Source organism: Triturus cristatus, chromosome 12 (genome assembly GCF_964204655.1).
Source record: "Triturus cristatus chromosome 12, aTriCri1.1, whole genome shotgun sequence".
Lineage (NCBI taxonomy): Eukaryota > Metazoa > Chordata > Amphibia > Caudata > Salamandridae > Triturus > Triturus cristatus.
Window position 1 is genome coordinate 397,904,534 of NC_140595.1, and position 27,702 is coordinate 397,932,235.

A 27,702-nucleotide genomic window follows, 5' to 3' on the forward strand; every position below is an offset into this window, starting at 1 on the left:
AGACTGCAGGAAATGAGGAAACTTCATAACAAATAAATCACCCAAGATGGCCACCAGAGACAAAAGAGCCCAAATGTAGCCCAGATATCACCCAGATGTAGCCCAAGTATAGCCCAATGACAGAATGTCCCAGAGTGTTCTTAAGAACAACTAGAGCGCTTACTGTCTTACTTATGACAAAAGTATGGCACACCTGAAGCCATCTTGATTGGAATAAACTGGTAACACTTAAAACATTTAATTTAAAAAGGAACACAATGAGGGGGTTCAGTTTGCCATATAAATTATGATTAGTGCTGAAGAAAGAAAAATTAGGGCACATTTTGAGTGACTTCTGAAATCCTCTTTTATTTCATTAAAAAATTCTGATATGCAGACTGAAACATGCACTTTTAATACCAGCAGCAGACTTCCGTGGTGAGCAGTAGATTTACTACAGTTATCTAATGAGCAACATTCAGAATTAATGGCAAATGTGTGACATATCTGAATACCTTCTTGATGGAATCAAAGTAAAAAACTGAAAGCATTTCCTACTGAGGAGACTGCAGTAAATGAGGAAATTAGGAAACTTCATAACAAATAAATCTCCCAAGATGGCCACCAGAGACAAAAGAGCCCAAATGCAGCACAAATATCACCCAGATGTAGCTCACATGTAGCCCAATGACAGAAGTGTGCAAGACACTTATTTTTTGTGTATTTGCAGTTTTATATAGTGCAGACTTGTCAGGTATTAGAGTGCTTTACATGAGCATTGGTTACATCACACAAGATCAAATTCATTTTGGTTGTAGACATGGGGAGATTAAGTGATTTGACCAGAATCACAGAATGTTGAGCTGAAGCAGAAACTCCAACCTAGTTCCCCAGTTGCAAAGTCTGCAGCTCTGGAAGTAACACCACATCCTCTCCCTTAGGTGCAACATTTAATCAAGTGGTCAACTGGATAAAAAAACATAAAGATTACAAATAATTTAAAAGTTCTTTGTCGCTATTTGAAAACTCAGAAAATATGTCCTCATTTTAGTTTTTTAGAGCACTAACCATAATTTTTATGCAAATAAGACCCTCTCATATATGTAATTTCTAAAGGAAATACTCTAGGTATTACAGTTTTGATTACATCAAGATGACGTCAGGCGTTCCACACTTTTGTAAAAAATATAGAATGTTAGCAATCTAGTTGTTCATTGGGATACTGTTGAGAGGCAGAGGCCAGGGGCACGGACTCTGAAAATTGAAGGCAGGTAGGAGAGTGCAGATGCAACAATTTGACCACACTGGGCAGGCAGTAAGGGCAGTGGCAGCACAACAGACTATGGATGGCAATGGAAAGGGGGGCAGGGGCAACAAACCAACAATACAGGACTGGCAAGAGAGGCTGTGGCAATATAATAGACCATTGTGGGCAGAAGGAAGAGGCAGTGGTAGTACAACCATACATGCCAACAGACCCGTTTCAGTCAGGGAACGTCCAATGTTTTTAAGCTCAAATGGGCTTTATTTGATCTGTCTCCTGTCTACAATCTCCTCTTTTTCAATGTAACTCAAAGGGGAAAATCAATAACCCAGTTTTTTTTCAAAATCTCCCCCTTACCAAGTTCAAAATGTTCGCAAGTATGGTACATTGGATCATGGTAGGCAGGAGGAATTGGGGTAGGGACATGGACTCGGATAACAGAGGACAGGAGGGACATGGAGAGGTGCACCAAACTGACCCTACAGGGCAGGCATCAGGGTTTGCAGCAGCACAATACACCACACAGCGCATACGGGACGGGAGTGCAGCACAACTATCCATAGAAAGCAATAGGGAGGGGACAGGACCATGCACATGGGCAACAGAGAACAGAGGGGAAAGAGGCAATGGTAGCTAGCTGACCGTAATGGACAGACAGGAGAGAATGCTGCAGCATAACAGACCATAAAGGGCAGGAGGGACGGATCAGGGGCATTACAATGGAACAGACAAGCCAGGAGGGAGGGAATAGGAGTCTGCACATGGAAACAGAGGGCTGGGGGCAAGGGGGCAGGGCAGGAGCAGCAAGATGACCATGGAGGTGAGGCAGGTTGGGCACTAGAAACAAGACACACCATGGAGAGCAACAATGAAACTATGATGGCATACACACAGACCATAGAGGGAAGGTGGGAGGGGGTCAGGGGCAGCTAGCTGACCACACAGGGAAGGTGGGAGGGGCCATGGCAGCATAGAAGACCATGCATGGCAAGCGGGAGGGTTAGTGGCAGCACAATGGCTATGATGGGCAAGAAGGAGGGTGGAGGGGCATGCACAAAGGACCATGGAGGATAGAAGGGAGGGTCAGGACCTGGGCACAGACAAGAGAGTTCAGGGGAAGGGGCCTCACAACAGACCGCGCGGGGCAGGCAGGAGGAGCAGTTGCAGCACAACAGACCAGGGAGGGCAGAAGGGTTTGGCAGTAAAATGGACCATGGAGGACAGGAGAAAGGGGATAGGGGCATGGCATGTGGACAGGCAGGGTGGAGGTGGCAGGGGCAGGTTACAGTCATCTGACAATGCTAGGCAGGTGGGAGGGGAGTGCAGCTCAACAGAACACTCAGAGTAGATAGGAGTGGCAGGTCCTTGGAACATGTTGGGCAAAAAGGATGGAGCAGGGGCATGCACAAAGACATCGGAGGGCAGGGTGAAGGAGAACAGGGGTAGCAAGCTAAGCACAGAGGCTAAGCAGGAGGTCAATGATGGGCCATAGAATTGGGCAATGGAGGGCAGGAGGAGTGGACTGGTACATCATGCTAAATGGAGGGCAGTGGCAGCACATCAGACCATGCATGGCAGGAGGGAGGAGGCTAGTGCATGGATTCAGACAACAGAGGATAGGAGGAGGTGGATGGGGCAGCAAGCTAACTGTTCAGAGAAGGTGGGTTTTAGGAACTTTATTGTTTTTAAAATGTGTGTGTGCGAACTACTTAAAATATGAACAAGTATGCAGCATAATCTCACTTTTATTCAGGAAGAAGAGGACGTTTGTGACTGTGACTCCGGGCTCTCTTGGCAGAAACACCCCCTGACCCTCCAACCCCCATCGCAAAATGTAATGCCCGTGAAAAGGGTAGGTGGACGCAGTGTTATATAGAACATAGTCCTGAGAGCACGATTGAAAATGAAAACTAGATATAGTATATGATATTAACTATGCTCCAAAAAGTTTGATATAAGATGAACCGGGGCGTGAAATATAATATGCAATACATTGTGCGCAATGACAGATTCATTGGAGAGCGCGAGATAGCACAGACACTAGCGTGTGCTATGCGATAGGCACCTTGGAGTGTAATATGCACAGGGCAGTGTTGTGTAACCTAACTAGTCTCTAAAGTTGTAATATAAAATATGTGCTTGGGAGTGTAACGTTGCATATGCACTGTGACAAAGATATGGATCCCAGATTGTAATATGTATGGCATAGCGCTGTGCGTTATAACATAGGCATCGAGAAAGGCACATTAGATGGGGCAATATAACCCGTGCGAAGGCAAGTGTGGCATGACCTATTCACGGGGTGGTGTTATAGTGCACATGGGCTAGAGAGTGTCATAGCATACGCACTAGCTGGTGGAATACAACACAGAGGTGTGAGGCACTCGGCGGGCACTGGTGGGTGTAACACAGCATTGGGCTCAGCCAGGAGCACGCTGTGACTCTCAAGTGAGGTTCGTCTCCTGTCCAGAGAGTAAAATAAAGAGTATTACACATCCGGCGGTGGATGTGTGTTTTATTAACCGTGAGGGGGGTTTCTTGCATAGTTTGGTCGAATTTTGTCGAATCCCCTTTGAATGGCTCAGTGTGCGTGTATATTAAATGTGCCCGTCAATATCTACCCATGTTTCTATAAATAAATGACAAGGGTGTCTACTTGGAGAGTACCCACCGGCAGGGGCGCTGGGATTAGGCACGGTAGGGCGTCAGACACGTCAGAGCTTCACTAGCGGTGTAAATACATTCCATGTGGATTCATTCTATGCATAGTCGCCTTTTAATGAATATCACGCAAATCGTCATGGTGATAGGTACATACAGTTTGTCCAGCATGTCCTAGGTGTTTCTATAAATATATATATTTTTTAAAAAAATAAAAAACAAAGGCCGGCCCCGGGGGATGGGGTTCCCGGGGCCATAAGTGGCCTGAGGAGGGGGGCAACGCAGCCCCCTCCTAAAGAATAAAAAAAAAAAAAAAGGCCATGACCTGGGGGTTGGGGTCCCCGGGGCCGATTAAGGCCTTGGGAGGGCCAAATATATTTTTTTCAACAAAAAAAATTAGGGTGCAGGCCCTGGGGGATGGGGTCCCCAGGGCCAGTAAATTAGAAAAAGAAGGGGGGCCACACAGCCCTCCTTCTTAAAAAAATAAAATAAATAAAAGACCGGCATCGCGCCAGAGGCCATGCCCCCTCCTTGCAGCACTCTGCAAACGCGCCCCCTGGCCAGTTGTAAGTTGGGGAATTAATTCCCCTTCAATACTGAGGGCCAACTAGCCCAACAGGTATCTCCAGTATGCGCCAGGGAGCTGCGTTGCAGACATGTGTTCTGAGGCCACGCCCCTTTTTACACCTCTATGCAACGCAGCTTTGTGGCTCTTACTGGAGGTACCTAGTGGGCTAGATTGACCCTAGGGACCCTTAGGATTCAAGGGGACTTAATCTCTCAACTTAGAACGGCCACAGGGCACGTTTACACAGTGGTGAAGGGAGGGGACGGGGCCTGAGGTGACGTGTGCAAACACCCCCTGTGGCGCATTTTAAGTTGGGGAAATAATTCCCTTTCAATCCTGAGGGACCCTGGGGGCCAACTAGCCCACCAGGTGCTTCCAGTAAGCGCCACTGCTCCGCGTTGCAGAGAGGTGGTGCAGGCCGTGCCCCTTTTTACACCTCTCTGCAATGGCGCTTACTGGACGTACCTAGTGGGCTATTTTGCCCCTAGGGATCCTCAGGATTCAAGGGGACTTAATCTCTCAACTTAAAAAACGGCCACAGGGCGTGTTTACACAGTGGGGAAGGGAGGGGACGGGGCCTGAGGTGACGTGTGAAAACACGCCCTATGGCGCGTTTTAAGTTGGGGGAATAATTCCCCTTCAATCCTGAGGGCCCCTGGGGGCTAACTAGCCCACCAGGTGCTTCCAGTAAGCGCCACTGAGCTGCGTTGCAGAGAGGTGGTCCAGGCCGTGCCACCTTTTACACCTCTCTGCAACGCAGCTCTGTGGCGCTTACTGGAGGTACCTAGTGGGCTAGTTGGACCCTAGGGACCCTTAGGATTCAAATGAACTTAATCTCCCAACTAAAAACGGCCATAGGGCGTGTTTACACAGTGGTGAAGGGAGGGGACGGCGCCTGAGTTAACATGTGCAAAGAAGCCCTGTGGCGCGTTTTAAGTTGGGGAAGTAATTCCCCTTCAATCGTGAGGGACCCTGGGGGCTAACTAGCCCACCAGGTGCTTCCAGTAAGCACCACTGCGCTGCGTTGCAGAGAGGTGGTCTAGGCCGTGCCCCTTTTTACATCTCTCTGCAACTCCGCTCTGTGGCGCTTACTGGAGGTACCTAGTGGGCTAGTTGGACCCTAGGGACCCTCAGGATTCAAGGGGACTTAATCTCCCAACTTAAAACAGCCACAGGGCGTGTTTACACTGTGAGGAAGTGAGGGGACGGGGCCTGAGGTGACGTGTGCAAACACGCCCTGTGGCGCGTTTTAAGAGGTAGTTTTAATCCCCTGCCCTATTATATACTAGGGGCTTACAGAGGAGGTCATGCTGATCACAGGGGGACCCCAACGCATATTGTTCCCTAGTGTATGTAGGTGTGTTCACTGTATTCTGAGTGTCTTTTAACAAAGCAGTGGCTCTAGGACTAGTTAGTCAGACTCAGTTACCACCAGTATCCGTCTGAAAAAGTTGAGGGTACAGGATGATTTTGCAACAAGGCTTCTTTCTGCTCTTCTGTTTGTTCTTTCTGCACGTTATCCTTCTTCCTGCACTTTTCTTCGTCTTTGAGGACTTCTGCTGCTTCTTTCTGCATTTCTTTTTTTTCTTTCTGTGCGTTTTTTCTTCTTTCTTCACATGTCCTATCTCTGTAGGCATAGTTAGAAATTAGCATTTAAAAAACCTTTGAAATTCACTGAAAAAACCATAGGTTTCAGGCACGTTATAGTTAGGAATTAGCATTTAAAAAACCTTAGAAATTCACTGAAAAAACCATAGGTTTCAGGGGCGTTATAGTTAGCTGGACTTTTCACTCGTACAAAACCATTGAAATTCCCCCGTTATCGTTAGTTCAGCTAACTATAACTCGCGCGCCCGCAATGCACTGCTGATGACGTCACATATTACATCACTCATGACATGGTCAGTGACATCACTCATGACATCACTGAGCATTGCGGGCGCGCGAGTTATAGTTAGCTGAACTAACTATAATGGGGGAATTTCAATGGTTTTGTACGAGTTAAAAGTCCAGCTAACTAGAACGCCCCTGAAATATATGGTTTTTCAGTGAATTTCTAAGGTTTTTTAAATGCTAATTCCTAACTATAACGTGCCTGAAACCTATGGGTTTTTCAGTGTGTATATATATATATATATATATTACCTACTGGCGGTCGCCAGTAGGTAGTTATAGTTAGGACCACGTTTCCATAGGAAAACCTCAACATTCTATTTTGAATAACTTTGGCGCCGGTCGACGAATCCTCGCGAATTTCTCAAAATAGGTGGGGCGCTAGGCTCCGCTCCTACCCTGAAAGTCTCAGGGGGATTCGTCAAGCGGGGGCTGAGATAAAAGGGGGGTCCCAAAACGCGTTTTTCCCATGCATTTTTCCATAGGACCTTTAGAACGAGCTACAGCCCGAACGGCTGAACAGAATTACTAGAAATTTGGCAGAGAGGTAGTCCCTAGGTCAAGGAAGTGCCTTTTGTAGGTTTGGTGTAAATCTGTTCAGTAGATTCTGAGAAAATAGCCTTTAAATCAATATATATATCTGAGCCCGCTTACGGTACGCTTACCGTACGCTTACGGTAAGCGTACGGTGGCGTGCGCGAGCGCGATTCTGATTGGCTCTTAGATCTTAGTAAACATTCGAATCGGCAGAAACCAGGAAGCGGCGTCCGCCATTTTGTCTACCGCACTGAGTGTTATGTATCAAACATGATGGCCAAAAACATGTTACGGGGATGTTTTGACAACTCCCTCTCACATAGTCATGTTGAGGGAGTCCCCAAACATCCCCCAAGAGCAAAAACGGCATTATTTTTTTTTCGGCAATTTCGCGGGGTACGCTTACCGTACGCTTACCGTAAGCGTACGGTAAAAAAATAAAAATAAAAAAAACACTATCCACACTTTCTCCACCCCTTGTGCAAATGGTAGCCAAAGGCCACCATTTGTGCATGGCTTATCAGAGCACAGAAAATTTTCCCCAAAAATTTCAACAGATTACCTATCACAAGGAAGCGCATAATATGTCCTCCATGTGCGCACGGTGCGCGAAGCGCATCGTGCGTACATGGCCCATCTAGCGTAACGTGGGCACGGCACTAACTGCGTAAAGTGGGTGCGCGGTGCGCGAAGCGCACCGCGTGCTCACTGTGCGCGCACGGTGCGCGAAGCGCACCGTGCGCGCACGGATCGAACTGCGTTAAGTGGGCGCGCACGCCACGAATGGCGTAAAGTCACTTAGCATTTAAAAAACCGTACAAATTCACTGAAAAAACCATAGGTTTCACACACGTTATAGTTAGGAATTAGCATTTAAAAAACCTTGCAAATTCACTGAAAAAACCATAGGTTTCACACATGTTATAGTTAGCGGAAATTTTACTGATAAAAAACCAATGAAATTGCCCCGTTATAGTTAGTGCTGGCAACTATAACTCACGCGACCGCAATCTTCTGCTGATGACATATGTGTCTTTATGAAAAAAAAATATTTGTAATATATGTATAGCTAAAAATGTATGGAAGAAGACATGGGCAAATAAGTGTCTAAATACAGTATTAGCATCAGCAGAGGATTGCGGTCGCGTGAGTTATAGTTGCCAGCACTAACTATAACGGGGCAATTTCATTGGTTTTTTATCAGTAAAATTTCCGCTAACTATAACATGTGTGAAACCTATGGTTTTTTCAGTGAATATATATATATATATATATATATATATATATATTTTACAATATATTTTGGTTTATTTATTCGTTCTACTAAAAGGTATTCACACATTTTTGTGAGTCATTTCTAAACCACGCATTTAATTTGTATTTAGACATGTTCAAAATTGCATTTCTAATGGGCTAAAATATGTTGGTTTCAACATATGTGGTCACATCTCTCACATGTATGACTGCCTCTACATGCCTAAGGTTGGTAAGCCTGTAGGGCAAACAGTCACATATTTGCATAGAGGTCCCGTGTCACGAGCCATACCTGCAGTAAGTTCTGTGTCAGCTTAATACAAAGTGGCCATGAAGAAGCAAAATCTAAGGCTGTGAAACACGTGTTGGCTGTAAATATTGTGTTTATAGGAATTAGTTAACTGTTATTCAGTTGTTGAAACACTTAGTCATTATATGCAAGTCTATGTTCTGAATAATACATTTGTGGTATTTCTTATAACAATGTGTTCAGAATACGTTTGAATAAGAATTCAATTGGATGTTTGTGGTAATACTGTTATACTATTGGTACAAATTAGCTCCCTACGAAACCTTTAGTTAGTATGATTTAACTATCACCTTGTTAATAATTATGATGCTGTAGAGTATCTTTTAAGTTCTGTATCGACATTGTTGATCTGTTTTTTCCCAAAAGGCTGAAGTAGAAGAAACACTGAAGAGGATTCAGGCTCATAAAGGTGTTATTGGAACTATAGTAGTAAATGCCGATGGTAAATATATTTTTTATGTGAATTAAATGCAAAATAGAATTGTGATGTAGCATATCTAAGATGAATCCCAGAAATGTTCAGGGCTTTTACAACACACTTCTTGCCCTTTTTGATGTCTTTACTTGTTTACATCCACACCACAGTACATTTCTGTTATGAAAGATATGAAGATTAAATCTGCATTCATTTACTACTGTTAAGAGCTTAACTGGGCCGTAGGGTAATTCTTTGTAATGTTGTGATGTAATGATAGTCTTATGAAAGAAAATACTTGAAAATGTATGTAAATTGCCCCAGCCAATCTACACTTCTGACAGCATTGTATTTCTGAAATGTTAACTTAAAAATAATATAGTTTTCATTCCTATAGTATCACTTGTAATTAATTCCTGTTATGACTGTCAATGCCTTTGCTAAATCCGTAATAATTTGCAGGTAAAGACTATGGAGACTTAGAAGGCTACACACTTATAAGGTGCAAATAGCGTCCTAAAACCGAAAATTTTCACTTGTCTATGGTCCCCATATTTCCATAACCATAATCTCATACAATTGAAAGACTATTAAAAATAAATGCTGTGCAAAATGTCTGTACCTCTATGACATAACTATGTTTGTAAGCTTCTAGGTTGTACAGTTTTCATAGCTTGTTTGCAAATCATGCATTAACATGAACCTTTAACCAAGCCACAGGGTCATTGTAGTTAGGAGTGTACCTAAATTCATCATTTCACAATATAGAGGCGTATAATTCCATTTTTTGGAAGGGTGAGTGATGACTCTTTATGAAACCAGCATGAGTGTCTCTTGCGTAGATTCTGTAATTGAAAGTCCCTACCTGCCCAGATGTATCCTTCCTGTTATTTTATTACAGAGGTTTCAGTACATTCTTCCCTTTTTGGCTGTGTTTGTGGGGTCCCTAATCCTAAAGGTCTAGGGACAGACACCAGAAATGCATCCAAAAAGGAAGAATGTACCAACTGCATGTCTACAGAAACCTAGGGATGCTATAGACTTACCCCCTAAGAAGGGCGACCCTCACTGTTCTCCCTGCCTATAGTTTTGAAGAGTTGCCCTGAAGCCATCCCTATGTAAAGGTGCCATTTTTGATTAGTTGTAATTTCTATCAATACCTAGCAAGAAATCTTTCAAGACCATTCTCTTTTAACAGAACTCTGAGGGGTGAGTTCACGCATGAGATCTCTAATAAGATGGGCAAAGTCTTACGACAAATGTAGTGATTTTGTTCATACTCTGGGAAGTACAGGCCATTCCAAATAGCACGCCCAAAGATAGAATACTGTTTTCTAATAATACAAGAGTAACCTTGATTTTCTAAAGGTGAATGGCAGAGTAATAGGTTAACAAACCAGGAAACGCTAGCCCCTTCCTTTAAAGGCTTTCTGAAGTGTTTCCAGTAGAGATGAATTCCTCTCAAGAAATGCTAATAGCAGTTCTTGAATTCTTTCAATTTCTGCTCTGATAAATTAAGAGTCTCCTTTCAAACAGGAGACTGTTTAGGGAGAATGGCTATCTTCAACACATTCACAATACCAAAGACGGAAAGGAACTTGGTGTTTTAGTAACCTCTGTCTTTGTACCCTTCATATGAATAACAAGTGCCAGATCCTTTAAGTTATTGGTGCCCTCCAAGCCTCCTTTTACTTCCCAATTATGAAGAATCCCGATCTACATTTCAAACATTAATATCAGATTTCTGTGTGTTTATCAGGTACGCTGAACGCTGTCCAAAATCTTCTATAGTCTCATTGTCTTGTGGAATAGAATGAATGGGGATTGGCATATAGATAATTACATCCTCAACAACTAGCTCAACTCTACTTTCACACCATAACAGTATAAAGGAAATTACATTCTCTCCCCCACAGCGTTTGGGCCAGTGGCTGAATATATATGTTGACAACCCATGGGATAATAGGCATTCAGGCAGTGTGCCTCTAGAGATGGAAACTTCAGAGGAGATACTTCTATAAATAAAAATATTTCCACATGGAGTACAATGGAATGCACAACTTACTGAAACCATTTTCTGTCCCACCACGGATCACTTCAGCCCTCAGTACGATGGCAGTCGGTTGGACCACTGACCGCCATCATATCGGGCAGGTGACCGTCCAACAATGAGTCGCTGGTTCCACCTGCCCTATTATGATTAGCTTGCCATGCAGGCGGTCAGAAAGTGTTTTTTTTTTTACTGCAGCTTGTGCTGTGGTTTAAAACAAGGGCAGCAGCAAACGCCGCAGTAGGAAAAGGCAATTTTTGCACATCCATGCACCATTCGCCAGGCACTCTGTGTGTGGATGTGTGTGGGGGCACTATATGTGCAGCCACTTAACAGTAGCCCATGGGGAACCTGGTTGGGGTCCCTAAAGTCCCTTTCCGTCTGCCTTTTCATGGCAGTGGTACCACCATGAAAAGGCAGTCGAAAAGGGATATCCTAACCCTACAACTGTTCCTGCACAGGCACCGCCTCCATTGTAGAGATAAGTGTCTGACCACCACCCCAACGGAATCTTGAATCCTGTCAGAGGTGGCCGTCCTACCCCTGTGACCTTTGCGGTCCGACTGGCTGCATCGAAATGCGGTGGTCAGACCTATGCCTTGAATGTTGGGCAGACACCGACCGATGGCCTGCTGGTGGCAGTCTGCCCGCCGTCGCAATTTGGGCCTTCATGTAGTGCAAAAAAATCCATTCAACGCAAAGCTTTGGTGGCATCTAACTGGGGGTGTACGACATTTCACATATTTACTGAAAATGTCTGAAATATTATGCAAAATGACACAAAATTGAAATCCAGCCTTTAGCTCTATATTTTAAAGTTTAATGCGTTGTTTTGGTTCTATGAAATAGAAAGATTCCTTTTGTTGTCTTCTTTCTTGCCTCGAGACGTCTGCAAAGCTAAGTTCTTCTATGATCTCTTGGAGTATTGGGTCTATAGTATGGAGTAGAAAAGGAGCAATCAAGAGTTTAATTCAAAATTAGGTATAGAAAATGTCTCAGTTTGATGTAAAATCTATGAAGGGATTTATGATCATCCTGAGCAATGGCTCATACCCCATAATGACCCATTATCAAACACCCTAGGTCCGAAAAGCCGCTGTTGTTGGGATGGCCACTCCATTACCATTGCAGAGTTTGATGGAACAAATAAACTACTTGATTTATCTGCCAGATATAGATTTCTGACTCCTGAGGGAAGATTTTATCTAGACTTTTTAAATTGCAAGTATTCCAGTTGTAAAGACCTTTTAGACCTTACCTGCAATCAATTAACTGTCACAGAAACAAGTTCAGTCTCAGATTTCATCACTCAAAATCATAAGGGTGTACAAAAATCAATCATAACCATAACCACAGTGACTAAGAGACAATATTCCATCTATCGCTAAAACTGACAAATGTATCGGTATTGGTAAATAAGTGTAGTTGTAGAGCTAGTGCATAAAACCTTTGCATTCACATTGTCCTTGCAGCTGATGCTCTGTGCAAGCAACTGGTGGCAGAAGTGCAGAGTCTAGCAGAGCTCACAGCTTCCTCCTCCATGTGGCCTGCATTCGGATCACTCTCCCTACACCTCCAGGTTCCTGTGAAGCTGTGCTCCCTATGGTGAACCTCAGACGATGACAATTCTTTGTGGGACCCTGCATCTTTAGCTGAAGACTTACCACCCACTCCATCCAATAAGGAAATAATGTTGGCTCAGTGGCCATCATGGAGGAGAATAATGTCCTCAAGCTCTCAAGAAGTATATATATTAAAAATATCCACCTATAAAACTCCTCTCCCTGAAGCTCTCAAGAAGTATAGACACCAAAATATCTATGTCTAAACCACCAGGATCTAATGGCTAATGAAAGGCAAGACAACACTTTAGAAACAGGCTAAAAGTAGAAAATCCACATAGAAGAGTAAAGAAAAAAGAAGCTTCCGAGCGGTGTCTTAGTCAACTGTCATGTTAACCCTTCAGTTACCCTTCCAAGATCCTTTATGCAGATCCTAGCTGGTGCCAGCATTTATGAAGTTTGGAGTAGTGGCAGCGTCAAGCCAAAATGCTTACTACCCTTTACATATACTCTTAGGGCTTGATTTAGATCTTGGTGACGTGTAACTACGTCACAATGGTGATGCATATCCTGTCCGCTGAAATATAAATCCAATTATATCCTATGGAATTGATAGTTAGGCGGACGGGATGTCTTTCACCGTTGTGACAGAATAACCCGTCTGCCAATATCTAAGTCAGTGGTCTCTCTTCAATGGTGCCTTTTTGGGTTTATATTTTTTCATGAATGGGATTTTTTTGCACACATTATCGCTAACACTTTTAACATTGAAAGGAGTGGAGACTGATATTGGTCTTTGCTGGTGCACTTGTTGTTAGGATTTCCCTTAAATGATCATAAACATCTTTTTGTAGGAAGTCTGAATGTTAGATTGAGTCTTGCTGCTACACACACACAAACACGCACACACACAGAACTGGGGACACACCCATTCCTAATTACTACTGCCTCTCTTTTTTTGTCTCTGCCTTCATGGTGCGCCTTGATGGAATACACAAGGATTGAGGAATGTGTTTGTCTGGTGATATGAAGATTGTAGCCCCTATTTTTCATTCTGGGAGGAAGCCAAAGTCTGCTGATCTCAGCATTCTCGAAGAGGAGGGAAAACCGACTTTACAAACTCTGAAGTTGCAGTTTTGCCCAGCTGCCAATGACTGTGCATAGAATCTAGAAGGCCTTCCCAGCTTTCCATTGACGCAGGCTGCTGTGGTACTTAATGAATATCCTTCGTGTAGTCCAGTTATTCAAGGCCAACTTTAAAAACCTGGTTCCATGCTGAACCTTTCCTTGCTTGTTCTGATGTTGCTGTAGATCTTCCCTGTGAAGAAGCCTCCAGTCTGCACCCAAAAACTAGTGACATATATATAAATATATATATATATATATATATATGTGTGTGTGTGTGTGTGTGTGTGTGTATATATGTGTATATATATATATATATTCACTTAAAAAACCATAGGTTTCACACAGGCTATAGTTAGGTGGACATTTCCCTCGTAAAAAAACAATGAAATTCCCCCGTTATAGTTAGATCACATAACTATAACTCGCGCGGCCGCCACTCTATCACAAGGATGATGTCATCAGTGATGTCATGAGTGATGCCACTGACCATGTCATGAGTGATGTAATATGTGACGTCATCAGCAGTGGATTGCGGTCGCGCGAGTTATAGTTATGTGATCTAACTATAACGGGGGAATCTCATTGGTTTTTTACGAGGGAAATGGCCACCTAACTATAACCTGTGTGAAACCTATGGTTTTTAAGTGAATTTGCAAGGTTTTTTAAATGCTAATTCCTAACTATAACGTGTGTGAAACCTATGGTTTTTTAAGTGAATATATATATATATATATATATATATATATATATATATATATATACATATATATATTCACTGAAAAAACCATAGGTTTCAGGGGTGTTATAGTTAGCTGGACTTTTCACTTGTACAAACGCACTACGTAATACCCCCCACCGAACCATGCAGACACTCAGACTGATACTCAAAAAACCAACTAATAACCTATATAGACACCCATGTAGCTACTCACCAACCCATGCAGCTACTTATACACAAAGTGAGAGACTGATACAGATATTTACATATTTAAACATTACTCACTAAGCCATGTATTCACTATGATACACTTAATCAGTCAGTTACACAATCAATTTTTCAAAAACAAATCATCCATTTAGACACTTATATACCCATTTATTCTTCCATCGACCTTGAGATATACATATATAAAACATATTTATTTTCAGAAAAACACACATTCACTGGATGATGTCATCAGTGATGTCATCAGTGATGTCATTTGAGATGTCATCAGTGATGTCATGAGTGATGTCACTGACCATGTCATGAGTGATGTAATATGTGACGTCATCAGCAGTGCATTGCGGGCGCGCGAGTTATAGTTAGCTGAACTAACTATAACGGGGGAATTTCAATGGTTTTGTACAAGTGAAAAGTCCAGCTAACTATAACACCCCTGAAACCTATGGTTTTTTCAGTGAATTTCTAAGGTTTTTTAAATGCTAATTCCTAACTATAACGTGCCTGAAACCTATGGTTTTTTCTGTGAATTTCAAAGGTTTTTTAAATGCTAATTTCTAACTATGCCTACAGAGATAGGACATGTGAAGAAAGAAGAAAAAATGCACAGAAAGAAAAAAAAGAAGTGCAGAAAGAAGCAACAGAAGTCCTCAAAGACGAAGAAAAGTGCAGGAAGAAGGATAACGTGCAGAAAGAACAAAAAGAAGAGCAGAAAGAAGCCTTGTTGCAAAATCATCCTGTACCCTCAACTTTTTCAGACGGATACTGGTGGTAACCGAGTCTGACTAACCAGTCCTAGAGCCAGTGCTATGTTGAAAAACACTTAGAATACAGTGAAAACACCTACATACACTAGGGAACATTATGCGTTGGGGTCCCCCTGTGATTGGCATGACCTCCTCTGTAAGCCCCTAGTATATAATAGGGCAGGGGGATTAATACTACCTCTTAAAACAGGCCACAGGGCGTTTTTGCACACGTTAACTCAGGCCCTGTCCCCTCCCTTCACCACTGTGTAAACACGCCCTGTGTCCGTTTTAGGTTAAGTTCATTTAAATCCTGTGGAGCCCTAGGGTCCAACTAGCCCACTAGGTACCTCCAGTAAGTGCCACAGAGCTGCGTTGCAGAGAGGTGTAAAAAGTGGCACGGCCTGGACCACCTCTCTGCAATGCAGCTCAGTGGCGCTTACTGGAAGCACTTGGTGGGCAAGTTAGCCCCCAGGGGCCCTCAGTATTGAAGGGAAATTATATCCCCAATTTAAAACGTGCCATAGTGCGTGTTTGCACACGTCACCTCAGGCCCCGTCCCCTCCCTTCACCACTGTGTAAACGCGCCCTGTGGCTGTTCTAAGTTGAGAAATTAAGTCCCCTTGAATCCTAAGGGTCCCTAGGGTCAAACTAGTTCACTAGGTACCTCCAGTAAGCGCCACAGAGCTGCGTTGCAGAGAGGTGTAAAAAGGGGCTTGGCCTCAGAACACCTGTCGGCAGCGCAGCTCCCTGGCGCATACTGGAGATGCCTGTTGGGCTAGTTGGCCCTCAGGGACCCTCAGTATTGAAGAGGAATTAATTCCCCAACTTACAACTCGCCAGGGGGCGCGTTTGCAGAGTGCTGCAAGGAGGGGGCGTGGCCTCCGGCACGATGCCAGTCTTTTATTTATTTTAATTTTTTAAGAAGGGGGGCTGTGTGGTTCCCCTTCTTATTCTAATTTATTGGCCCTGATGACCCCATCCCCCAGGGCCTGTCTCCTAATTATATTTTTTTGACCCCAATCCCCAGGGCCGGCCACTGTTTTTTATTATTTTTAAAAAATATATATTTATAGACACACCTAGGACATGCTGGACAAACCGTACGTACCTATCACCATGACGATTTGCGTGATATTCATTAAAAGGCGACTATTCATACAATGAATCCACGTGGAATGTATTTACACCACTAGTGAAGCTCTGACATGTCTGATGCCCTACCGTGCCTAATCCCGGTAGACACCCTTGTTGTTTATTTATACAAACATGGGTAGCTATTGACGGGCACATTTAATACACATGCACACCAAGCCATTCAAAGGCGATTCGACAAAAATTCGACCAAAACTATGCAAGAAACCCCCATCACGGTTAATAAAACACACATCCACTGCCGGATGTGTAATACTTTTTATTTTACTCTCGGGAAAGGGGACGAACATCACTTGAGAGTCACAGCGCGCTCCTGGCAGAGCCCAATGCTGTGTTACACCCACCATTGCCTGCTGAGTGCCACACACCTCTGTGTTGTATTCCACCAGCTAGTGCATATGCTATGACACTTCCTAGCCCATGTGCACTGTAACACCACCACGTGAATATGTCATGCCACACTTGTCTTCGCACGGGTTATATTGCCCCATCTAACGTGCCTTCCTCGATGCCTATGTTATAATGCCATACATATTACAATCTGGGATCCATATCTTTGTCACAGTGCATATGCAACGTTACACTCCCCAGCACATATTTTATATTACAACTTTAGAGACTAGTTAGGTTACACAACACTGCCCTGTGCATATTACACTCCAAGGCGCATATCGCATAGCACGCGCTAGTGCCTGTGCTATCTCGTGCTCTCCAATGAATCTGTCATTGCGCACAATGTATTGCATATTATATTTCACGCCCGGTTCATCTTATATCACACTTTTTGGTGCATAGTTTATACCATACACTATATCTAGTTTTCATTTTCAATCGTGCTCTCAGGACTATGTTCTATATAACACTGTGTTCACCTACCCTTTTCACGGGCATTACATTTTGCGATAGGGGGTGGAGGGTCAGGGGGTGTTTCTGCCAAGTGAGTCCGGAGTCACAGTCACAAACGTCCTCTTCTTCCTGAATAAAAGTGAGATTATGCTGCATACTTCTTCATATTTTAAGTAGTTCGCACACACACATTTTAAAAACAATAAAGTTCCTAAAACCCGCCTTCTCTAAACAGTTAGCTTGCTGCCCCATCCCCCTCCTCCCTATCCTCTGTTGTGTGAATCCATGGACTAGCCTCCTCCCTCCTGCCATGCATGGTCTGATGTGCTGCCACTGCCCTCAATTTAGTATGATGTACCAGTCCACTCCTCCTGCCCTCCATTGCCCAATTCTATGCCCCATCATTGACCTCCTGCTTAAACTCTGTGCTTAGCTTGCTGCCCCTATTCTCCTTCCCCCTGCCCTCCGATGTCTTTGTGCATGCCCCTGCTCCATCCTTTTTGCCCACCATGTCCCATGGACCTGCCACTTCTATCTACTCTGAGTGTTCTGTTGAGCTGCCACTCCCCTCCCACCTGCCTAGCATTGTCAGATGACTGTAACCTGTCCCTGCCACCTCCACCCTGCCTGTCCACATGCCATGCCCCTATCCTCTTCCTCCTGTCCTACATGGTCCATTGTACTGCCACACCCTTCTGCCCTCCCTGGTCTGTTGTGCTGTAACTGCTCCCCCTGCCTGTCCCGTGTGGTCTGTTGTGAGGCCCCTTCCCCTGAACTTTCTTGTCTGTGCACAGGTCCTGACCCTCCCTTCTATCCTCCATCGTCCTTTGGGCATGCCCCTGCACCCTCCTTCTTGCCCATCATAGCCATTGTGCTGCCACTAACCCTCCCACTTGCCATGCATGGTCTTCTGTGCTGCCATGGCCCCTCCCACCTTCCCTGTGTGGTCAGTTAGCTGCCCCTGACCCCCTCCCACCTTCCCTCCATGGTCTGCGTGTATGCCATCACAGTCTCACTGTTGCTCTTCATGGTGTGTCTTGCTTCTAGTGCCCATCCTGCCTGACCTCCATGGCTATCTTGCTGCTCCTGCCCTGCCCCCTTGCCCCCAGCCCTCTGTTTACATGTGCAGACCCCTACTCCCTCCCTCCTGGCTTGTCTGTTCCATTGTAATGGCCCTGATCCGTCCCTCCTGCCCTTTATGGTCTGTTATGCTGCAGCTTTCTCTCCTGTCTGTCCATTATGGTCAGCTAGCTACCATTGCCTCTTGCCCCTCTATTCTCTGTTGTCCATGTGCATGGTCCTGTCCCCTCCCTCTTGCTTTCTATGGATTGTTGTGCTGCACTCCCGTCCTGCATGCCCTGTGTGGTGTATTGTGCTGCTGCAAACCCTGATGCCTGCCCTGCAGGGTCAGTTTGGTGCACCTCTCCATGTCCCTCCTGTCCTCTGTTATCCAAGTCCATGTCCCTATCCCATTTCCTTCCATGAGCCAATGTACCATACTTGCGAATATTTTGAACTTGGTATGAGGGAGATTTTTTAAAAAAAACTGGGGTATTGATTTTCCCCTTTGAGTTACATTGAAAAAGAGGATATTGTAGACAGGAGACCGATCAAATAAAGCCCATTTGAGCTTAAAAACATTGGACGTTTCCTGGCTGAATCGGGTCTGTTAGCATGTATGGTTGTACTACCATTGCCTCTTCCTTCTGCCCACAATGGTCTATTACATTGCCACAGCCTTGAAGGAGGGTAGATTTTGTATCACAGGGGGCCCCTGGCCCGTTCTGTCCACACCTGAAGTATGAGACCCTTGTCCTTGCCCTGCCAGCCGCATTTGTAGGCCGTATTAAATTGACCAGCGGGTCCTGTGTTGCTATATAATTATCCTGAGACATCCTTACCACTCAGCCAGCATAAAACCCCTGTGTAGGCCCTTCTGTTCAATATGTAGGCCTCTTTGTTAAATTGACCATAGCTCTGCAATTTTAGTGTATAGCAGTCTGAAGGCAGGTCTGCGAGGCCTTCTGCTCCAAACTAGTAGCCCCCACCCTACCCGAGTGCTCCGTGCTCGGTATCAAAGTTCAACATCCCCCTGAAGCTGTCGGCATACAGTAGGCTGCATCCTGGACTGGTACTTGCTTCCTGGGCAGGTTTCCCGCTTTTAAGGAAGTGGCAACCGCAGAGCGTCAAGTTAGGAGAACTGAGGAGATTTTATACATGAATATATTGAATTCCCGTACAATACCCATTATTTTCTGCTTGCTCTATGGAACTTACGATAAGCGATTGGCCTGAGAGACTGACCTTTTCACCCAGTCCATTGTCAGCATTAAGTGGGTAAATGACGAAATGTCTGGTAAAATCTGCAGACGAAGCTTTTGGGTAGCATACGTAGGTAGATGTAGCGTGCAAAGGAGCCCACAAAATGATATAAAAAGGGAGCACCCACAGATATCGACGGACTACCTCGCCGTCTGTATGTAGGTTAACAGGCTGTGCAGGTTTTCCCCAAGAGCTGGGAGCTCTTGTCTTCCTTTGCTTAAAATGTCTTGCTCTGCTTTGCTTGAAGTATCTTATTCTATTTTACCTATATGAAATGTCATGTTATGTTTAACCATTGTTCTCTTTACTTTTGCATTTAAAAGATTTTGTATTGTAATTGCAGGAATGCTTGCTCTAAGAGTAAACGTGAGTGTTCCTAGGTAACATTTTCCTTGGTGTAACTTGTTTCTCATGATGCATTTATAGATGTGTTTTCTCTCTCTCTCTGTCAGTACATTAATTGAGATACAGAGAATATCATGACAGCTGTATGATTATCTGGATTCTGTATTTTGTACTTTATGTCTCTATTCTGCGGTTTCTTTGAAGTTGCATCTTCTCATTAAACTGCCATTGTATTCTGCCTCCAATTCCATGTCTCATATGTCTGTTTTCTTCATTTTTGGAGCAAGCGTTCCTAGGCTCCCCGGCTCAAATTAAGGTGCCCCTTTTGTCCCTGACTCACTCTCCTGCTCAGTTCTGTGGTGGCTCCCGGGGCTCTGGGGACCGCCCCTAGCTTCCTTTACCCGTAATAGATCTTCCCTCCAACAGCCTCTCTTGCAAGTCCTGTATTGTTGGTTTGTTGCCCCTGCCCCCCTTTCCACTGCCCTCCATAGTCTGTTGTGCTTCCATGGCCCTTCCTGCCTGCTCAGTGTGGTTAAATTGTTGCCTTTGCACCCTCCTACCTGCCTTCAATTTTCAGAGTCCGTGCCCCTGGCCTCTGCCTCTCAACAGTATCCTAATGAACAACTAGATTGCTAACATTCTATATTTATTACAAAAGTGTGGAACGCCTGACATCATCTTGATGTAATCAAAACTGTAATACCTAGAGCATTTCCTTTAGAAATTACATATATGAGAGGGTCTTATTGGCATCAAAATTATGGTTAGTGCTCTAAAAGACTAAAATAAGGACATATTTTCTGAGTTTTCATATAGCGACAAAGCACTTTTAAATTATTTGTTATCTTTATGTTTTTTCCAGTTGACCACTTGATTAAATGTTGCACTTAGGGGAGAGGATGTGGTGTTACTTCCAGAACTGCAGACTTTGCAACTGGGGAACCAGGTTGAAGTTTCTGCTTCAGCTCGACATTCTGTGATTCTGGTCAAATCACTTAGTCTCCCCATGTCTACAACCAAAATGAATTTGTTCTTGTGTGATGTAACCAATGCTCATGTAAAGCACTCCAATACCTGTTAAGTCTGCACTATATAACACTGCAAAAACACAAAATAATAAGTGTTTTGCACACTTTTGTCATTGGGCTATATTTGGGCTACATCTGGGTGATTTTGGGCTACATTTGGGCTCTTTTGTCTCCGGTGGCCATTTTGGGAGACTTATTTGTTATGAAGTTTCCTAATTTCCTCATGTACTGCAGTCTCCTCAGTAGGAAATGCTTTCAGTTTTTTACTTTGATTCCATCATGAAGGTATTCAGATATGTCACACATTTGCCATAAATTCTGAATGTTAGCACTCTAGTTGCTCATTAGATCACTGTAGTAAAACTACTGTTCACCATGGAAGTCTGCTCTTGGTATTAAAAGTGCATGTTTCAGTCTGCATGTCAGAATTTTTTAATGAAATAGAAGAGGATTTGAGAAGTCACTCAAAATGTGCCCTCATTTTCTTTCTTCAGCATTAATCATAATTTCTATGGCAAAATGAACCCCCTCATTGTGTTCCTTTTTAAATTAAATGTTTTAGGAGTTACCAGTTTATTCCAATCGAGATGGCTTCAGGCGTGCCATACTTTTGTCATAATGAAGACAGTAAGCGCTCTAGTTGTTTTTAAGAACATTCTGGGACATTCTGTCATTGGGCTATACTTGGGCTACATCTGGGTGATATTTGGGCTCTTTTGTCTCTGGTGGCCATCTTGGGAGACTTATTTGTTATGAAGTTTCCTAATTTCCTCATTTACTGCAGTCTCCTCAGTAGGAAATACTTTCAGTTTTTTACTTTGATTCCATCAAGAAGGCATTCAGATGTGTCACACATTTGCCATAAATTCAGAATGTTAGCAGTCTTTTTGCTCATTAGATCACTGTAGTAAAGCTACTGCTCACCACGGAAGTCTGCTGCTGGTATTAAAAGTGCAGGTTTCAGTCTGCATGTCAGAATTTTTTAATGAAATAGAAGAGGATTTGAGAAGTCACTCAAAATGTGCCCTAATTATTCTTTCTGCAGCACTAATCATACTTTTTATGGAAAAATGAACCCCCTCATTTTGTTCCTTTTAAAATTAAATGTTTTAAGAGTTACCACTTTAATCCAAGCAAGATGGCTTCAGGTGTGCCATACGTTTATCATAAGTAGGACTGTTAGCGCTCTAGTAGTTCTTTGAAACACTCTGGGAAGCTGCAGTAGAACACAAAGGAATCAACTGACAGTCTCTGCCCTTGTTGGATGTACATGTTTTACTGAGAATGTCAGACTTCATTCTCACATGACTGAGAAAGATAATGTGAATTTACAGAAAATAAGCTCTCAGTTTAGCTTATAGATCACCTTCCAAACCTCTGTGGTAAAAGCATGAGAAAATATTTTTCTCTCAATCATGATATCCCAGCAGAAGGCTTTTTCACATGGTGAAATCACCTTAGAACATACCACAATTCCTAAAATGAGTATGGTACCATCAACAAATGATTTATAATGTAACTAAAGTCTTAAAACCTTCTATTAACTGCAATGCTTTTTAATGAGGTGCTATCATGTATATTGGTCCCAAGATGGCTGCCAACACTTCTTGGATGAAGTGCTGACAGCCAATCAGATCTCTGGATGAGATGTGTGGTTAGGCTCCGCCCACATATATATATGCTTTTAAATGCTATTTTCTCAGGAAATACTGAACAGATTTACACCAGACCTGCAAAAGGCACTTCCTTGACCTTATGGCTACCTCTCTGCCAAATTTCAAGTAATTCTGTTCAGCCGTTCGGGCTGTAGCTGTGTCTAAAGGTCCTATGGAAAAATGCATGGGGAAAACGCGTTTTGGGACCCCCCTTTTTCTCGGCCCCTGCTTGACGAATCACCCCGAGACTTTCAGGGTAGGAGCTGAACGGAGCGCCCCATTAGTTTTGAAAATGTCGCGAGGATTCATCAACCGGCGCCAAAGTTATTCAAAATAGAATTTTGAGATTTCCTATGGAAACTAGGTTGTAACTATAACTATCTACTGGCGACCGCCTGTAGATAATATATATATATATATATATATATATATATATATATATATATATATATATAATCACTCCAACCGGCTCACTTTCCCAACCAACGGCGCTCTAAGACGGTGCGCTGTGAACACGGCCGAGCCCAGCCGTCATTGAATTTGCAGCGGTTTTCCTTTCGGAATTATTTCACACGCACTCACGGGTTTCCAATTAACTTACTCTCGTTTATTTTACAGCAATATAGCGGAGAACATACCCTATGCGTTTCAGTCTCTCCCTAGACCTTTTCAACGGGTAACCAGAGCTGATGTCAACGCCATTATTTAAAAGACAATTTTCATTACATCATTTCCTGGTATCTTGGCGCTTAGCATTCTGGTACTTGTAGTGCACTTTTTTTGGTAAATTTTTACAAAACAGTGAAAATTATAATTTTAACAAACTTAAAATAATTTCAGGCATGAGATACTGTAATTGCAATAAACTCATTGTCAATAATTCCATTATTTTGTCCATTGTCTACTGCTTCATCATTTCCATTTGAAAATTAATGTTCTATTATTCATTTTCATTTCCTGGTTAATTTTCGGATGTTTTTTTCACACACCGGGGTCTCGCCCTCTAGTGGGCCGTTAATTACCGTTATACCTTTTGATTCCAGATGGATACTCTTATCTATTAAACTTTTTGTATGCCCCCGTAATTGTGATTTATTGTATCATGCCCTCCAGTGGGCCATAACTTTACATCCATTGTGTTTCAATCATTTGTAATGGATCACATTATATTTACTAACCAACAATGTCTATTGTAACGACAATCCTAATACATTATTGGCTGATTGCTAAACTATTGAGTAACTTTATTGCATTTATCCAATCACATTATTATATACTGTACCATCGTATTATCCAAAGGAGAAGAAAAAAGTCAAAAGACAAAAGCGAGGAGAGGAGAGGAAAAAAGGGGGGGGGGAAGGGGGGGGAGGGGGGAAAGAAAAGGTGGCGGGGGAAAGGGGGGGGCAAGGAGGGGAAAAAAACAACATAAAGGGGAAAGAAAAGAAAAGAAAAGACCAAGAAAAAGAAGAACAACCAGAGGGAGGAATGAAGGGAAATAAAATTGACAGATGAGCCAGTCTCGAAATCACTAGCTTATACCCTAACCATCTGTAGGGAACCAGTTATATTTGTTTTACAAATGTGAATACAATTCTTCATCCTTGTTAAGCCCATAGGGGGCCAGAGTCCTAAAAGCCAAAATATGTCGTGATTCCTTTTGCCTCAATGTTTTTTCACGGTTGCCACCTCTCACATGGCGTGGAACCATTTCTACTGCTTAGAATTTCATTTTTCTCCAATTGCTTTCATGGTATCTTTCCATGTGTTCTGCTACTGCATAACTCCGATCCTTATTTGTTGTTGCTCGCGTATGTTCAAGAATTAGTTTTTTGAGTTCATATACAGTACTGCCCACGTATTTGAGTTTGCAGGGGCACTCAATGATGTATATAACAAAGTGGCTCTTGCAGTTTATCAATTGGTTTATTTTCCATTTTTTTAGGTTGGCCATTTTAATTTCTTTCATCTCTTGGGCTATTGCACACACTTTACATGTACTGCACTTAAAAAACCCTTTTGTACTTAGCCATGTTCTTGGGATTTTATTTGGTACTTGTAAATGACTGTGTACCAAGTCATCCTTTAAGTTCTTTGCTCTCCTGTATGTAATCAGTGGATGTTTTGCCACAATTTCTGCTACAGTCTTGTCTAGACAAAGAATTTTCCAATTTTTTCAGATTATATTTCCGATCTCCTTCGATTCTGTTGAGAAGGTTGTGATTAGTCTTATCTGTGTATCTTCCTCGTTTTGCTGTAATGTGGGCACTTTTTGAGGTTTTATCAATTCCAATCTTGTCTGTTTTTCTTTTTTTTCCAAACACTTTTGAAGAATTCTATTGCTCTATTTTCTTTTTCTGAATCTTGACAAAGATCTTTGACTATGTTTGATCCACTCTTTCCCCTCCGAACATATGCGTCGGATGCGTAGAAGTTCTCCATATGGGATGCTTTCAATAAGCGGGGTTTGGTGGAAGCTCTCTGCATGTAAGGTTGTATTACTTGCTGTGATTTTCCTATGCAAGGTCGTGTGTACCTTGTTTCCCACAACATAGATTTCAGTGTCTAAAAAGACCACACATTTATTGCTTATTTCATATGTGAAGGGCAAGTTTGTATTTGTGTTGTTTAAAATCTTGAAGTACGCCTCAAAATCTTCTGAAGAACCATCCCAGATGATCAAAAGATCATCTATGTATCGTTGCCATGATATGATCCTTTCAACATACTGGTCATTATTCGAATTCCAGGTGATCTTCTGCTCCCACCAGCCCATTGTTAAACAGGCGTAGCTCGGACTAAATGAAAATCCCATTGCTGTTCGGTCTTTTTGTTGGTAGATGTCATTCCCAAACAAAAAGACGTTTTGCGTCAAGCATAGTTCTATCATTTGCATGATCATGTCATTGTGTTTGGTATGTTGGATAATACGATCTTTGAGAAAATATTTACAGGCTTCCATGCCTATTGTGTTCTTGATGTTTGTGTATAATGAGATCACGTCTAGCATGATCAATTTATAAGTTGGTTCCCAAGTCATGTTCTGTACTGTCCTTAAAAGGTCGCTGGTATCTCGTAAATATGATGTTAGCCCCTTTACATACGGTAAAAGGCACCCATCAATAAAGTTGGCAATTGGTTCTAGTAGTGAGCCCTTGGCCGAAATAATTGGCCTCCCTGGTGGTTTTGTAGGGTGTTTATGGATTTTAGGGAGAAAATAAATCGTAGCAGTGATCGGGTGGTCAGTTGTTAAATATCTTTTCTCATCATAATTTATTAGGTTTTCCTCCCACCATTGTTGTAGTTTCTTATCTAAGCTCAAGTTGTACAGGAGTGTTGGATTTTCCTTGAGCTGTTGATAGTGTTTGGTATTCTTCAATTGTGAGTGAGCTTCCTCTAGATATGACTTTTTATCTAGAATGATAATATTCCCACCCTTGTCCGCCATTTTTATTACAACATTTTCATCCATTTTTAAAGTCTTTAATGCATTTTGTTCATTGATTGTCAGATTTTTTCTTTTTTTAGAGTTATTTCTTAACTGGTACAGATCTTTAATCACTGCCTCGTGGAAGATTTCAATTTTGTTACCCGGTGGTAATTGTGGGCGGTATTTGGACTTCGATTTTTTCCCACTGGTGCCTTCTCCCAATTGCATGCAGTATGTTTCTATTTCTTTCGTTGGTTCATTTGCAGACTTATCTAGTTCCATCAGTGTAACAAATGACTCCTTGTCTTCCACTTGAATTTCCGGCCCTTTTTGTTGGTCTATGCAATTTGGGGTTTCCTTAAATAGCTTAGCCAATTTCAATTTACGTACGTATTTGTAAGCATCTATCCTTGTTTGTGCTATGTTCATTTCATTTGTGGGGCAGAATGACAGGCCTCGTTTAAGGACTTGTATTTCAGTTTGTGTCATTGTCCTTTTTGACAAATTATTTCCAATTCCTGTGTTTGTTCTAATTCTTCAAATTCCTTTGTTTCATACTCCGTGTCCATGTTCCTGTTCTTTCTGCTTGCGCGTTTTCCTCTTCTGGTGGGTTTGATTTTGCCCGCCCTCGTCCTCTGCCCCTGTTTGTCCCTGGTTGTGCCCCCATGTTTTTCTCCCAGTTTCTTTGTTGCAGGGCCAACCGCATTTCCCCTAAAAAATCACATTTAGGGCGTGCACCTTCACGTTCCGATTCGTTCTCACTTGCTTCATTTGATGTTAAAGACGATAGACTGTCTGATACATAGGTTGCCATATTAAGTTTGTCCTGTTGCTTTAATATATTGTACCTTCTGGCATAAGTAAAAATACGCCCTTCTTGGTAGTCCTCTTTGTCTCTTTGGAATTTGGTTTGTTTACGTAGTTGCACTGATGACTCATGTTTTTCTATATAATGTTCCAACTCTTGTTTAAATTTTGTCATTTCTGTATTTAATTCATTTTTTTCCAGTTCCTTTAACTGTACCGTTGTCCTCTCTAAAGCTATGGTAATATGTTTAATTAACATCTCCATTAGACCCATAGTTGATTTCAGGATATAATCGCCCCATTCATGTAACAATTCATTTGTAGTGTCCAGATGATTAGGCATTAGGCTTGTACGCAGTCCTCTGGGTACCCTTTTGACTTCTAGGTATTTTTTCAAAGCAGTGACTTCCCACCATTTGTTAATTTCCTTTTTCGATAATTTTTCCCACATTCTTAATTTGCTCTTAATACCCATATTACGTGGGATTGATTATGTATCATTATCTCTATTTCCTCCCTTCTGTTCCTCGAAGAAACTGTCAATTATCTTGTTCCTTTTCGCTTCCCTTTTATCCATGCCTGTGCCTGCCGGCGTTGCCATTGCTTTCTTTAAATTGTATGACCCAATTCTACTTCGTTACGCCCGTCTCCCTGAATCGTAAGTATACTGTTCGTTTTGTTCAGAAACAGTCTGGGGCACGTAAGTTCATGCCTCTCTTGTAAATCCAGTGATACGATGTGGCGGTTTGTTTGTATTGGTTACATTTCAAGAAACAAAAATAATGGTTCGCAGGTTGTATTACTTGT

At 42.7% G+C, this 27,702-nt stretch overlaps 1 protein-coding gene across 1 annotated transcript in view; it reads left to right on the forward strand.

Moving 5' to 3' along the window:
* The window catches only part of DYNLRB2 (dynein light chain roadblock-type 2), a 92,387-nt gene that overhangs the window by 38,101 nt on the left and 26,584 nt on the right, over positions 1–27,702 (forward strand). The window contains exon 2 of the mRNA XM_085640017.1: positions 8,833–8,908. Within this exon, the coding sequence (XP_085496143.1) occupies positions 8,833–8,908 (76 nt within the window). The remainder of the gene's footprint in view (positions 1–8,832; positions 8,909–27,702) is intronic.